Source organism: Piliocolobus tephrosceles, chromosome 17 (genome assembly GCF_002776525.5).
Source record: "Piliocolobus tephrosceles isolate RC106 chromosome 17, ASM277652v3, whole genome shotgun sequence".
Lineage (NCBI taxonomy): Eukaryota > Metazoa > Chordata > Mammalia > Primates > Cercopithecidae > Piliocolobus > Piliocolobus tephrosceles.
The window spans coordinates 1527629-1542972 of record NC_045450.1 but is presented as its reverse complement, the minus strand read 5'-3'; the positions used below and the strand labels follow the sequence as shown (position 1 = coordinate 1542972).

At 60.2% G+C, this 15344-nt stretch overlaps 1 protein-coding gene across 2 annotated transcripts in view; it reads right to left on the bottom strand.

Moving 5' to 3' along the window:
• CLCN7 (chloride voltage-gated channel 7) overlaps window positions 1-15344 on the bottom strand; it is a 36204-nt gene that overhangs the window by 7008 nt on the left and 13852 nt on the right. For both annotated transcript variants that reach the window (XM_023189126.2, XM_023189125.1), the window contains exons 2-15: window positions 10977-11048; window positions 8306-8377; window positions 8108-8173; window positions 7536-7668; window positions 7136-7245; window positions 6575-6655; window positions 5108-5170; window positions 4919-5002; window positions 3779-3872; window positions 3388-3452; window positions 2767-2883; window positions 2056-2110; window positions 1512-1572; window positions 456-594 (exon numbers count right to left, since the gene is read on the bottom strand). In XM_023189126.2, the coding sequence (XP_023044894.1) occupies window positions 456-594; window positions 1512-1572; window positions 2056-2110; window positions 2767-2883; window positions 3388-3452; window positions 3779-3872; window positions 4919-5002; window positions 5108-5170; window positions 6575-6655; window positions 7136-7245; window positions 7536-7668; window positions 8108-8173; window positions 8306-8377; window positions 10977-11015 (1179 nt within the window). In that variant the 5' untranslated portion in view covers window positions 11016-11048. The remainder of the gene's footprint in view (window positions 1-455; window positions 595-1511; window positions 1573-2055; window positions 2111-2766; window positions 2884-3387; window positions 3453-3778; window positions 3873-4918; window positions 5003-5107; window positions 5171-6574; window positions 6656-7135; window positions 7246-7535; window positions 7669-8107; window positions 8174-8305; window positions 8378-10976; window positions 11049-15344) is intronic.

The following is a 15344-nucleotide window of genomic DNA, read 5'->3' as shown; positions in this document are numbered from 1 at the left end:
GGACACACGGACTGTGGTGAGCCGTGAGCACCAGGCACAGGCAACCGGGTCACAGTGCAGACGGACACATGGACTGTGGTGAGCCGTGAGCACCAGGCACGGGCCCGGCGTGGACGGAGGTTTCCATTTCTCCTGGGTTCACGTCCACAGTGGCCCCAGGCTTCTGAGACTCGCCCCATGAGGCTGCCATTCTGGGAAGAGGACTAGGGGGAGCCTTTGGCCCCCACACCACCGCCTGTTCCCCTGGCACCTCGGCAGACATCTGGCCTCCTCAGATCTAGGTGGACAGGACTAACCCTCTCTGAGACATGCCAGCCTGTGCGCTTCTGGAACTCGGTGGGGTGGGCAGCTCTCCTCCCGTGGCCTAAGCAAGGTTCCTGGAGGCCACCCTGTGGCTGCCCTGCCTGCTAGACCTTGCCCTGTCTGCTGGACCCCACCTGGCCCCGGCCTCCCACCTGCAGCGGGTAGGACATGGAGCCCCCCTGCAGGGGCTGGCAGTCCCGCGACGAGTAGATCAGCACGAAGGCGACCGTGGCCGTGACGGCGGCCACCAGCATGGCCTCGACCACCTGCAGGCAGGGCCGGTGGATGTACCTGGAACCAAGAGTCAGGCTGCATGGCAGGCAGGACGGCAGTGCGGCCCCTCAGCAGTTCCCACGGCAACCCAAGTCCCTGATGGAAGACACTTGGGGGGGGCCTGTATGTTTTTTTTTTTTTGGAGACGGAGTTTCGCTTTTGTGGCCCAGGCTGGAGTGCAATGGCGCGATCTTGGCTCACCGCAACCTCCACCTCCCGGGTTCAAGCGATTCTCCTGCCTCAGCCTCCCTAGCAGCTGGGATTACAGGCACCCGGCAAATTTTGTTTTTGTATTTTTAGTAGAGACGGGGTTTCTCCATGTTGGTCAGGCTGGTCTGGAGCTCCCGACCTCAGGTGATCCGCCCGCCTGGCCTCCCGAAGCGCTGCTGGGATTATAGACGTGAGGCACCGCACTGGGCCAGGCTGGTGTTTAATCGTCAGCCAGATGCCCGAATGTCCTGGGCTCGTCCTCTTCCCTGGGGTAAAGACTCCTCAGCAGCAACGCCTCCCAACACGTGGGAAGTGGCACTCCCCGTGCCCCGGCTGCACCCAATAGTATTGAAATTGGCACAGACCAAGAAGGAAAAAGCCGGGAGCCCCCAGCGTCCTAGGACAGCTGCGGTTACTACCAGGCAGAGCCGGGCGAAGGTTGGGCGTGCCTTGCCCAGGCCCGATCCCACGCAGGGCCTCACTTCCTACCCAGGCGCCGTCCTCCCGGAGCCCTCATGCTCCAGCCTCGGGCTAGTCTGTCCCCTCCAGGGCCCAGGACACATCTCCTCTGAGCAGCTCCACCAGGAAACCATCAGGCAGGAGGCTGCACACATAGCCTTTCTTTCGGCTGTGGCCTCGGAGTGTCAACCCCACGCCACCACGTCCGCTTTCAAAGGGCCTGTGTGGCCACACCTTTCAACACGATATGCAACGCGATTTCTCACCTGATTCGAAACATGGTCAGCCAGTAGTTCAAGGCGTTGAACACAGCTCCGAGCACACCGCCTGCGGACAGGGGAAAGGCCAGTCAGCGACACGGGAGGAAAGGGGCAGGCCTCTGCCCTCCAGCTCCCAGATGGCAGGAGAAACTCAAGGGTTTGCCGAGGGAAGAGGACGGCAGCGGCTGGGGGAGCAGGTAAGGTGCTTCCTCCACATCAGCACACCCTGAGGGCTGCGGGCTCTGCCTTCCTTCAGGGAAAAGGTGTCGTGCAGAGCAATAAATGCTGGTGGGACCAATTCTACCTCTTAGAGGAAAACCCATCCATCCCTGAAGCCCTGTGGTTTTTGCCAACAGAGAGATAAACAACAGGAAGTCACAGAAGCGAAGCTTTTGGCTCCCCACCCCCAAGTGTGCTGCCCACGGAAGAATCTGGAGAAGCAGGCCCCCAGGTGGCCCTGGGATGAGGGCAGGCTCCAGGGAACCACGGCCTCTAGTCCAGCCAAGCCAGGCTCACAGGCCGTCCCTGCAGAGCTGGGGGCAGCCCTTACCCACCACACCCATGGCGATGAAGACTGGGATCTCATGGATCGTGTAGGCCATTTTCTGTGCAGAGAGAGGGAGAAGGCAGAGGATGTGAGGGAAAAGGCCCAGAGCTCTTCTGCTGAAACTCAAGGACCGCCATCGTAGGTAGGAGAGCTGTAGCCAGAGCGCCTTCCCGCCCTTCCACGCAGGCCGCACAAGTCCACAGGAGGGAAACACGCTGGGTGTTTGGAGCAGGCCTGGCCCCTGCCTGGTGTGGCGGCCAGGGAAGCTCTCAGAGACCCTGCCACCCTCAGCACCCGGGGCGGGGAGAGCCCCAGGCACTGGGAACACAGCCCGTGATCCCCCAGTTCCTGCACACAGAGCCGTCCTGTCAATGGCATGGGGAGGCTCTCCAGCCCAGGCCCCAGGCTGCCTGAGCCCACCTGCCCCCACAGCGGCTGCTGCACGTGCCCCCAGGCCATGGGAGGCCCCATTCATTCAGCAACTGTGTGACATCCCAGGTACCCTGCTGGTCACACGGCGCCCTGACCCGAGGGCAGCTTGGGGTGTCTTCCTGCAGCTCCTCAGGGTCCTGGAGCTCACGCAAGAGCTTGGCTCCACAGCTGTGAGCCAGTTTTCAAAAGGACCAAATCCTCAACCTGGGCCTTAAGCAAACAGGGTCCTGGCCCAGGATGCGAGGTGGGCGAGGTGGGTGAGGTGGGCGATGGGGCAGGTACCTCCGAGTCAAACCTTCCGAAGTTGATGAGGCCCGGGCTGGACAGGTCCCACATGTTCCCGTGGTAAATGCTCAGAACAAAATTCAGAGTGAACGTGGAGATCATGGAAGCAAAGAACTGCGACAGAGAGCAGGAAACCGGCGCCCTCAGAGCCGCACTCCCAGCCCAGCCCACGTGGTCCCAGCCCACGGTCCCAGCCCACGGACCAGCAGGGACCACCGCCCCTCCTGTCAGCCGGGGGGCCAGGAGTCTGCAGACCCCACCCAAGGCAGAAGGGAAGGGGCTGGAGCTGGGGCGGGGGCACTGTGCTGGGCAAGAAGGGGCTCAGCCCTCTCTGAACTCGCCACTGGACAGCAAGAGGGGAAGGTGGGGCAGGGCTGGGTTCCTGGCTGTTTGATCCCCCACCCGGGATCACCTGGGGCTGACAATGGTGCCCAGGACCCACGGCGAACTGGGCAGCAAAGGCACGACCACCGCTTTGGGCAGGGCCAGGGCCTGACAGACCCACAGGGCTCCAGCTCCAGCCGCAGCTTGATGGGTGGCCCCAGGGTGGACCCCATGGTGGGGACTGAGAGTGCAGCATGCACCCTGATGGGGAGGCAGCCATCAGCAGGCACTTACGATCCTCCAGGTCAGGAACTGGTTCCAGAAGGATGCGCCCTCCTCCAGGCTGAACAGGACCCCACCTGGAAGGCAGGCGGCCGGATCGGGTGCCAGTTGGACATGGGGCTCCACGCCCACCACCAACTCCCGCCCCCAGGCTCCAGGGAACCCAGACCATGTCAGAAAGAAGCTACTGGGGTAGGCCCCAGCCACACAGAGAGGAACCCCAAGTGAGGTCCGAGGGCCGGGCCCAAGCACACTGCCGGCTGCTGCTGGCTGCTTCCAATGCCCGGCTGTGACTCTGAGCCTCTGCCCACCCTCAGCGGGCACCGGGCCTACAGATAGGAGACCGTGTCTTCCAACACACAGGGTGAGGGCAGAGCTCCAGACCAGGCACAGCCCTCCTCACCCACGGGGGCTCCAAACGCCGCCGACACTCCGGCCGCGGCCCCTGCGGAGACGAAGTCCCGCTTCTCCGTGTCTCTGCGGAAGTACTCGAAGATCTGCAACAGGGACAGACGCAGGGTCGGGGCAGGTTCCTTGAGGGCACAGCTCTCAGAAAGGCACAGCGGCCACCAGGACAGGGGCTGCACAGGGGAAGGGGCTTTCAGGACGACTGAGTCACCAGCTCTGATTCCTGAAGAGCACCGCGCTGCAGACCACGGCAAGAGACGGCAGGGTCGGCACAGCCAGCAGCAGTCCAGGGAAACACAGAAAGACCCAGCCAGGAGATCAACTTTCCAGCACACGCAAGGTTCTGAAAACCTCCACCCGCTACCAAAAACCGCACGGACGGAAACCCAGCCTTGCTGTTGATGTTTGTACTGCGGGAACACTGCCTACCTCTAAATTCACACACGGCCGGGCGTGCTGGCTCACGCCTGTAATCCCAGCACTTTGGGAGGCTGAGGCAGGCAGGTCACCTGAGGCCAGGGAGTTCGAGACCAGTCCGGCCCACATGGTGAAACTCCACCTCTACCAAAATAACAAAAAACTTAGCCAGGTGTGCTGACGGGCACCTGTAATCCCAGCTACTCGGGAGACTGAGGCAGGAGAATCGCTTGAAGCTGGGAGGTGGAGGCTCAGAAAGACTGAGGTGGGCAACAGAAAGACTCCATCTCAAAAAAAGAAAAAGAAAAGAAAAATACATTCACATACAAATGCAGCTCAATCCCCATCAACGTGCTGGGGGCTTTGGGGAAAAAGTGTTCCAAAGTGTGTCCTGACAAATAAACACCAGGTGGACACACTTGGTTTCAGGTTCTGCGCTCCTCTGAGAAGGCGCTTGGAGCCACAGACCCCTCCCATGGGAAACACAAATGCGTGTGCGGCAAGGGACCGGAGGAGGGAAGCAGCGGGCCGTGTGGAGGCCTCGCCAGGCAAGGACTGTGCCCGCTGGCTCCGGGAGCCACCCGCCAGGCTGCCCTCAGAGGAGGCTGGGGCTTCCGGCCAGGGGATGCTGAGGGAAGCCCATCTCCTGGAGTGGCGCCATGCCTGTGCCCATGGCATCTGGAGCCCGCCCACACAAGGTGGAGAGAGGAGGACTCACCTTGAAATCTCGTTTCAGTGACGTTGACCTTCCCTGAGAGATCCCGGCGGCGATCACTGAGCCGGAGTGGATCATTGGCCCCTCCTGGAGACCAGAAGGACCCGCACTCAGAGACACAGGTGGGTGTGGCGGCCCTCGCGGGCCCGGGGCCTCAGGCTCCAGCTGGCGGGGCCACGGGCACTCTGTTACCTTTCCCACGGCCAGGCCCCCGACCACCGACAGGATCACACCGGACACTTTGATCACCAACGTCTGAAACACAGGGAGACGCACGGCCTCTGAGGAAAGGGCAGGCACCGTCTTTGGACCTCAGCCATAAAACAGCACGCACAACCCTGATCAGGCAGGGTGGCTGGGACATGGGACATCCAGGAAGGGGCTGGCACGCCCAGGGCTGGGTCTCCCCATGGCCACAGTGGACGCTAAACAGCAGCCAAGCGTCCCCCACACTCACTTGGGGTCCCGCCCTCTGTGGCCTCAGCATTCAGCAGGGAAGGGGCTCTTTCCTTTCCTTCCTTCCTGAGGCAAAGCTGGGTCGCCCGCCCCATCCTACGGGCGTGTCCTGCCTCGGCCAGTGTGGCCAGCACAGGGCAGGTGTTCCAGCGAGCCCCGCCTAGCGAGGCCCTGAGGCTGCTCATACACCCCTGGCACAGGAAGGGTGGTCACCTGTGGCTCCACGATGGCCTTCCCAGCCGCTCCCCGCCCCCAGGGGCCTCATCCTCTCCACCCGAGGTGTGTAAGGTGTTTATCATCAGCCTCCCTGCCCCAGGCCAGAAGCCACGAGGGCGCAGACCACAAACATAAAGGCACTGAGTGTATAGAGGTGTCGGGGGAGGGCTCTATGTTAAAGACGCTGAGGAAAGCAAACGCAACCCTCAGCCAACCAAAGGTACGGAGCAACATCCCAGAAGGTTCAGGCCAGCCTGGCGTGGGTGACAGGCCGGTCGCCATTCCCAGCTGCTCCAGTAAACCTGGTCTCCCACCACAGGGCACGGGCACCCCAAGGTCACCTGGGAGCTTTCGCCAGAGGGGACACACTGGCCCCACTCCTTGGCCACGGGGACCAGGCCCCGGAAGCACCCCCAGGGGGTGGCTGCCACGCTGCCCACCCCTCCCCGGACGGGACGGGGCTCCGGCAAGTCTCAGGCTAAGGAACGCTGGCGGCACCGACAGAAGCAACCACAGCGGAACTGGCTCAGGGCTCCAGCACCTCCAGAACCAGACGCTCTGGTAACACCAAGTGCACACGAGCATGAGGCACACTGAAAGCAGGAAACATCGCTCTACGCCTACGATGACGACAGCTTCCACGGCCAGTCAGTCACCACCATGCAGCCCATGGTCACAGACGCTGTGGCGATACATGCACCAGACGAGCATCTCGGCATGGCTTACTCATTTTAATGTAATTGAATATGCACAAATACCAGCTGTTACCACTTTCAAAAAAAAAAGGTGACCCCTTTACACCCAGCCAGCCCGCCAGCACACAAGGTGGCCGAGGCCAGTTCTGGAAGCCGGGCAGACAAGAGAGCTGCTCCTGAACCAGCAAAGAGCCGGTGCCCCCCTGCCCACCCAGGGCCCTCCTCCGCCCAGCCAGGGCCCTCCTCCGACCAGCCAGGGCCCCTCCCCACCCCAGGGCCCCTGCACCCTCACCTTGAGCCGCACCACATGGGGGATCTTCACCCCGTTGAGGAAGCACTTGATCTGGGGGATTCCACTGCCAGCAGCCACCGGCTGAAAAAGGGGAAGCACGGCTGAGCGGGTCACGGCCAGGCTGAGACAGACCCAGCCCCACAGGCCCAGGAGCCCCAGGAGCCGGGGAGCTCACACACACATCAGGGTCTCAGGGAAGGGGCCTCACGTCGTGCAGGCAGCTGCTCTCACTCTTCCCAGCCCAGGCACAGATCAAGGACGTGGTGGGGGCGGGATGGAGATGGAAGGAGGGCGGGCGGAGTGAGGAGGCTCCAGGAGGGGCGGAGCGGGGTGACGGTGTCCAGGCCTGTGCTGCTGGGTTAGGAGCAGCGTCCGGGGGCCTGGGGGTGAAGAGGCCCTGGTGTGTCTGCTCCTCCTGAGGTTGTGAGTCTGGACCGCGTGATTCCAGAAAGTGCCCAGGTTGTCAGCCAACGTGATGGTGGGGGTGGGTGAGCTGCAGGGGTTCCCGCCCATTCGCCAAGCCCCCCAATCCTTCGTTGGCTGGGGCACCCTGCCACCTACCTCTATGAAAGCCACGATGACGGAGCCCACCAGCACGAAGGCAGCGTTCAGCGTCGCCCACAGCAGCAGGGAGAAGGACAGCCCGCCCTTCTCTGTGAACTTGTCGATATCTGGGGTTCATCAAGGAGGGCTGGCTGCTTCCCTGTCAGGCCCACCCACCCTGGACCCCGGCCCTGCCCCATGGCCCAGCCTGGCAGACGCCACTCTGCTTGGTGGAGCCATGACGCTCCCTGGACAGCCCAGAGACGTCTCACAGCCCAACCATGACAGGGATGCAGCCAGCCTGGCCAGGCCACCTCCACCTGCACTGGAACATGCTGGGCTCAGGAATTCTGCCCGGGACTGGGCCCAGGCCACACCCCCGCCCCCCAAGCTGCACCCGCCATGCTGGGAAGGATACTGCCCTTGATGACCCTGTACTTGAGGCCGGCCAGGTTCTCCACCACGATGTCGATGAAGCAGGCCACGAGGCCCGTGAGGATGCCGATGAGGGCGCAGATGACCCAGCGCTTGATCTCCACCGTCCGGAAGGCCTGCAGGGGTGCGGTCAGGGCAAGGGTCAAGCAGGACCCTGGCGCAGGTCGCTCTGGCAGCAGCAGGACTGCCCAGACCACCTGCAGGCCCCGGGATGATGAAGGTCCCAGTGTGCACGGTGCGCTAGTCCCACAAAGGGCAGTTTCTGGGCAACATCCGAAGCGCACCCAGGGCCTGAGGGCGACTCGGGGAGGCGGGCGACTTCCCAGCAACTTCCCAGCCAGCGGTTGATATGCTGGGCACTGCATCTGGCGGCCCTAAGAGCGGCCTTCTCAGTTACGGTGACCGTGACCCTCCTACTGTCTCCAGAAACCAAAGGAACCCACAGGCCTCGGAGGCGGGGTCAGAGGACGACGGAGGAGGTGGGTCGCAGACCCAGGCCCAGTCAGCACCAGGGCCTGCACCTTGGGACCCCGCAGGGAGCGGCGTCCAGCTCACCGTGTGGTTGATCCGCCGCTCCTCCTCCAGGAACAGCTGGTTCTCACTGTTGTCATAGTCCAAGCTCTGCAGGCCGGGACAGCAGGGGCAGCACTCAGCACCGACCCGACGCCCCGGGTGCGGGCACAGGAGACTGGGAATGGGTTTGGAGGGGGCAGAGGCCAGGTCTCAGGGTCAGGGGAACAGGAGGATGCCCACCTCATACTTGAGGGACAGGAGCTTCTCGTTGTGTGGGATCTCCTTGGGGAAGGGATGCGGAGGATCCATATCCTGTGGCAGAAAAAGGCAAAGAGAGAAGCACGGTTGACAAGGCCACAAGGAGAGAGGCCCCTCTCAGCTCACACACGAGGCCGTCAGTCAGCATCCTGACACCAAGGACGACGACACAGCACGAGAACTGCAGGTGGGGCGCGGGGGCTGATGCCTGTAATCCCAGCGCTTTGAGAGGCCAAAGCAGGCAGATCACCTGCGATCAGGAGTTCGAGACCAGCCTGGACAACAAGGTGAAACCCTGTCTCTACTAAAAATATAAAAACTAGCTGTGTGTGGTGGCGGGTGCCTGTAATCCCAGCTACTTGGGAGGCTGAGGCAGGAGAATCTCTTGAAACTGGGAGGCGGAGCTTGCAGTGAGCCGAGATGGCGCCGCCGCACTCCAGCCTGGGTGACAGAGAGACCCTGTCTCAAAAAGAAAAGATAGAGAGGGAGGGAGGGTATGACGTTGGACCCTTACCTCACACCACATCCAAAAATTAACTCAAAAGGGATGAAACACCTAAAACTGTAAAATTCTTAGGAAAAAACGGGTCAGTCGTTATACTCTTGGGTTAGGCAATGGTTTCTTAGATACGACACCAAAAGTACAAGCAACACAAGAAAAAACAGATTAACTGAACTTCAGCAATCCAACCCATGCTGGGTATGAAGCGCATGCGGTCCCAGCTCCTCAGGAGGCTGAGGCGGGACGATTGCTCGAGCCTGAGAGATCAAATCCAGCCTGGGCAACACAGTGAGACCTCATCTCAAAAAAAACAATCATTAATTTTTTTTTAGACAGAGTCCTGTCTGTCACGCAGGCTGAAGTACAACGGTGTGATCATGGCTCACTGCAGCCTCAACCTCCTGGGTTCAATCAATCCACCTGCCTCAGCGTCCTGAGCAGCTGGGACCACAGGCACACACCACCACACCTGGCTAATTTTTTTTTTTTCCCTTTTTTTTGTAGAGACAGGGTCTCACTATGTTGCCTAGGCTGATCTCGAATTCCTCGGCTCTAGCCATCCTCCAGCCTTGGTTTCCCAAAGCATTGGGATTACAGGTGTGAACCACCACACCTGCCCAGAAAAAAAAAATTTTTTTTGAGGCAGGGTCTCACTCTGTCACCCAGGCTGAAGTGCAGTGGCACCATCTCAGCTCACTGCAACCTCTGCCTCCCAAGTAGCTGGGACTACTGGTGCCTATCACCAGGCCCAGCTAACTTTTATATTTTTTGTAGAGACAGGGTTTCACCATGTTGGTCAGGCTGGTCTTGAACTCCTGAGCTCAAGCAATCCGTCTGCTTCCCAAAGTACTAATATTACAGGCATGAATCACCTCGCTCGGCCAAAACTTTTTTAACTAAAAAAATTTGAGCATCAAAAGACACCATTGAGAAAGTGAACAGAAAACCCGCTGAATGGGAGAAAACTTCTATAAATCATGTACTGGATGAGAGATTTGCATCGATATATAAACAACCCCTGCAGCTCACGTATAAAGACAACAAACTCAGTTTAAAAATGGGCACAACCAACACACGTGTGACCGGCCGGGCACTCATGCCAGCGCCTGAGGCCGAAAGTGACCGATTGCTGAATCTCACATGCTCGTTTTTCCCTTGTCTCCTAACTCCTGCTCTTCCCAAAGCTGACACCAGAGCAAAGGCTTTGAGGTTGAAAAAGGCAGTGCTGAAGGCCTCCACGGCCACGAAACACAACTTCCCAAGGCCTTGTGACTCCAGAGGCAGCACAAACACATCAGAAGGGCAGCCCCGGGAGAGGGGCTGCTGGCTGTGCAGGACAGCGTCTGAGCACGGCGCCAGCCTCCGGGGCGACTGCAGCGCAGAGCTCAAAGGGACGCAAGGCCGAAGAACACCTGGACAGGTGGACTGTGAGACGCCTCAGCCTCTGACGTGGCCCAGGGCAGAGCTGGATGGGGCCTGATGGGCAGGAAGAGGGTGCCCAGTCTGTTGCCAACATCAGGATCATCTCAACAGAAGTCCCGCTGGCTAATCTAAACACACGTGCACAGGATCCACACGGACATCTCCCCAGAGACGATGAGCGAACGGCTCCCGGCACGGGAGGACTCCCGGCCTCACCGGCGGCTGAGGGACAAACCAAGGCTGGCGGGAGATGCCCCCGATGGGAAGGATGTCGCCGAGCTCAGGACTCCCGGGGCAGCCACTGGCACGGGAACATCTAAACCCCGGCCCTCTGAAGTCAGAGAGCATCCAGCCCCCTCCCTCTCTCTCCTGGGGCTCTTCACTGCCCCCCCAAGATCCCTGTCCTTGCCCTGTCCCAAAGCCAGGTCCAGCCCCCTCGCTGCCCATGCTGCCACTGCCATCCTGACTGGCTTCTTGGCCCCGCACAGCTCGTTCACCCCTGTCCAGGTCCCCGGCGCCCTGCACTCCTCCGTCTCAGAGCACTTCCGCCTGGCTGCTGGTCCAGCTGCCTCTGCTCACTCGGCCTCGGGGACTGTGTCCTCCCAGGGAAGTCTTCCCTGGGCCCCGGCTCTGGGTCCCACTATTTCCCTGCCGCTCGGCCCCGCCCATCCCGATCACCCTCTGCTAAGACGCAGCTCCGTGGGAGGACAGGGAGCACCCCCAACTCACCGGGTCCAAAAGCTCGTCATCCAGCTCCACATTGCTCATCTGTCCAATTCGGAAAAGTGCAGCATGTGGTGACTAAAGGCAGAAGAGAAATCATGAGGGCGCTCAGGCGTCACACACTGCACTGTGGATTCTCATTCCCACTGCCGCAGCCCGGCCTCACCTGACCCTGCCCGGGAGCTCAGCAACGGGCTGGGCCAGGCCAGGCCTGCCTGCTGGGTGGGGGCAGCAGGGCTGAGGTGGGCCTCCCTGGGCGCTGGAAGCAGGACTGCTCTGGCTGCCCCACGGCCCGTCAACGACAAGCCCAGCCCCTGAGCCCAGGGCGCGAGCTCCCTGCTCTAGACTGAAGGCGAGGCACCTGTCACCCACCAGGAAAGAAGGGCTGGAGAACACGCCGCCACCGACGCAGTGCCCGCCACAGCGCCCAGGTCATCCCGCTCAGCCCTACTCCCGAGGCCCTGTTCAGCCTCCTGCCACCTCCATAGTCACCTCCACTGTGGCCTCTCTGAGTCCTGAGACACAAACGGCTCCCCGGTGTTCACGCTGCCCTCCCCACAGGATGCCCAGCTGTCAGGTAGAGCTGGGCGGGCTCTCAGCCACCGAAGGCTTTGTGGCCGCCCCAGCTCAGGGCAAGGGCAGGGGCAGGGCAGCGGGCCCTGGGTGGCACGGTGCACGTGTGACTTACAGACCTCCTGCCCCAGTCTCCGGCACCTCGCTAGAGCCAAGGTGCTGAGGCCAGGCTAGGAGGAGCCAGGACCTCAGCCTCCTTTCCTCAAAAAGATCCTTGGGAGACGACTCCAATTTCCCCTATGTCCTGAATCTTTACCCACATCTGGGGGTGTGAAGAGAAGAAGGGCCGCTACCCAGGTGGAGGGGCCACATGCCCAGGGCACCCACTATCTGCATCCGAGAGCCCATGCGCCTGTCAGGAACGTGTTGGCAGAGGAGTCCAATGGCTGGCACCGGCCGTGGGAAGACCAACGAGGCTGCCGCCCGCCTTCCCTGGGAGCAGCCGTCCTGGCCCCCAACACCGTCCCCTCCTCATCCCCCATCTCTCCCTCCACCTTCCCTGGGCTCAGCCTCCCGCACCAGGTTTCAGCAGGGCCTGTAAGTGCTTCTTGGTGATAGAATTGCACGTGATGACGCCAGGAGCCCACTGGGCCGAGGTGGGGACAGGGAGAGGCATGGGAGCAGCCTGCACTGGGGCCCGATTCTCCTTCAGCCTCCACCTGTCCACGGGGATCACAATTACCACACACAGGTAGGACACGGAGGTGGAGAAGGAAGGTCTGGGATCTGAGGTCACTGCGAGCCAGGGGTGGGGGTCCCGCTTTCTCTGAAGTGCTCACCCCTGAAAAGACAGGCTCCCCAAACCGCCATCCCCAAAACTGCCTTCAGAACCGGACCTTCCCAGTGGGGTGCGATGGCTCACACCTGTAATCCCAGCACTTTGGGAGGCCGAGGCGGGCAGATCACTTGATGCCAGGAGTTCGAGACCAGCCTGGCCAACATGGGAAACCCCATCTCTACTAAAAATACAAAAAACTAGCTGGGCTACTTGGGAGGCTGAGGCTAGAGAATTGCTTAAAGCCGGGAGGTGGAGTGTGCAGTGAGCCGAGATCGCACCACTGCACTCCAGCCTAGGTAACAGCGAGACTGTCACAAAAAAAAAAAAAAAAAAGAACCTGAACCTGACATTCCAGCCCACTGCCCTTCAGGGACCCCTTCCCCAACCATCGCCCCGTTCCCAGCCCCCGTCGCCCTTGGTGTGCACCCGCACCGTGTTGATGACCCAGTGAGTGGCCCTGGGGTCGGGGGGACCTGGGCATGTGCCACTGGCCCTTGGCAGACACCAGAGCCGCCTCCTCTCCCCAGTCAAAGAGCACCCCCAGGCCATCACCATCAGAAGCCAGGAGCAGAGGCCAGAGAGACAGATAGGCCCGCAGGTGTCTGCCATGGCACCTCCACGCCCAGAGGAGAGTGTGGGAGGGGCTGGAGTGCACTGGTCCTGCTGGACAGAGGCCTGAGTCCCAGGGCACCCGCCCCTCCTCTGTCCCCAGCCTTGCCACACACCAGTGGCTCTCCCTGAGCCCCCAGTCCCAGGTAAAACTCAGCTTGAGTCTCCTGCCACACAGGCTGACAGGGCGGGAGGAGGAAGGTGCCATGGTCCAGGCATGATGGAAGGGGTGGCCTGGCTGGCTGCCCCCTCCCTCCCGCTCACACTCACATCAAAGCCCCCAGACTCCAGGTCTCACAACCAGAACACAGCCCCGTGGCTGGCACTGGGCCTCTGACCCCCACCTCCAGGTGGACAGGTGCCCTGGTGCCCCAGAGACCATGGAACCCCAAAGACTCATTTCACTATCAGGAGGGGCCCCACGTCCAATTGGGTACCCCATGGGACACACCCTGGCCACAGGGCCACTCTCCCCATCACTCAAGACGTCTCTCCAAACGCCACTCAAGGCCTGCTGGGCTTCTCAGGCTCTTCCTTGTTGGAAATAACGGATCACTCTGGCCGGACGTGGTGGCTCATGCCTGTAATACCAGCACTTTGGGAGGCAGAGGCAGGAGGATGGCTTGAGCCCAGGAGTTCAAAGCCGACCTAAACAACACAGTGAGGCCCTGTCTCTACACAAAACAAAATTAGCAAAGTATGGTGGTGTGCACCTGTGGTCCAAACCACTCAGGAGGCTGAGGCAAGAGGATTGTTCGAGCCTGGGAAGTCGAGGCTACAGTGCGCTCCAGGCTGGGCAACACGGCAAGACCCTATCTCTAAAATTAAAAAAAAAAGGCCAGGTGTGGTGGCTCACACCTGTAATCCCAGCACTCTGGGAGGCCAAGACGGGCCGATCACCTGAGATCGGGAGTTCAAGACCAGCCTGACCAATATGGAGAAACCCTGTCTCTACTAAAAATACAAAATTAGCTGGGTGTGGTGGTGCATGCCCGTAACCCCAGCTACTAGGGAGGCTGAGGCAGGAGAATTGCTTGAACCTGGGAGGCTGAGGTTGCGGTGAGCCGAGATCACACCATTGCACTCCAGCCTGGGCGACAAGAGTGAAACTCGGTCTCAAAGAAATAAACGAACTAAAAAAATAAAAATTAAATTAAATTAAATTTCAAAAAACCCAAACAAAACGAAACAGCCATAGTCACACATCCTGGGCACCAGGCCTGGGAGGCCTTGAGGTGAGCCACCGTCTATACTGCAACAGCACCATCCCACAGCAGCAGGCAGAGCTAGCTGTGAATGCAGTCAGGCCAAGCTGCAGTACGTGACCAGCAGGCCACTCCCACTGCTGCCGCCTTGGCAGATTCGAAAGGGGAGAAGGGTGAGGGGTTCCCGCCAGCAGGGCATCAGCCGCCCCGCCCGGAGTGAAAGGATGGGGCTCCGGCGCCTTCCCTTCCCAGCATCTCTTTCCTTAACTATGCCAGGGCTTTGAAAAGGTAGCTTTTGTAATGGAAAAACATGATGCTTACTTCACATTTAGTGATGCATTTTGTGCAGTTACTTTCTTTTTTAAATGCAAGTTCTTATAAATTAAACACTAGATGCTGTTCCTCAAACTCCTGCCACACATGGCAACCCGCACGGTCCCAAGAGCCAGACACTGACTGAAAACAGCCAGGCTCAGGAACACGTGAGCCAATGCTCCCGAGAGGCGGGACTCGGGCCAGCGGGGAGGCCAGGTTGCCAGGGTTGGGGTGGGTGGGACTAGAAAGAGGGGTCTGAGAATGGCCTGAACCCCCTTCCTGGCGCTTACGTGGATCTACACACCTTATACCAATGACACTCTCTCGGTTTTGGTGCCGTGCTGTTACGGGAAGGTAAACGTTGGGGGAAACTCGGTGAAGGATACACAAGCCCCCTGTGCTACCTTCGCAGATTCCTATGAATCCAGAGTAACTTAAACATCAAAAAACGGCCGGGTGCAGTGGCTGATGCCTATGATCCCAATACTTCGGGAGGCTGAGGCGGGCGGATCACCTAAGGTCAGGAGTTCAAGACCAGCCTGGCCAACATGAAGAAACCCCATCTCTACTAAAAAAAAAAAAAAATTTGGCCGGGCGCGGTGGCTCACACCTGTAATCCCAGCACTTTGGGAGGCCGAGGCGGGCGGATCACGAGGTCGGGAGATCAAGACCATCCTGGCGAACACGGTGAAACCCGGTCTCTACTAAAAATACAAAAACTAGCCGGGCGTGGTGGTGGGTGCCTGTAGTCCCAGCTACTTGGAGGCTGAGGCAGGAGAATGGTGTGAACCCGGAAGGCAGAGCTTGCAGTGAGCCGAGATCCAGCCACTGCACTCCAGCCTGGGCGAGAGAGCGAGACTCTGTCTCAAAAAAAAAAAAAAAAAAAAAAAACAG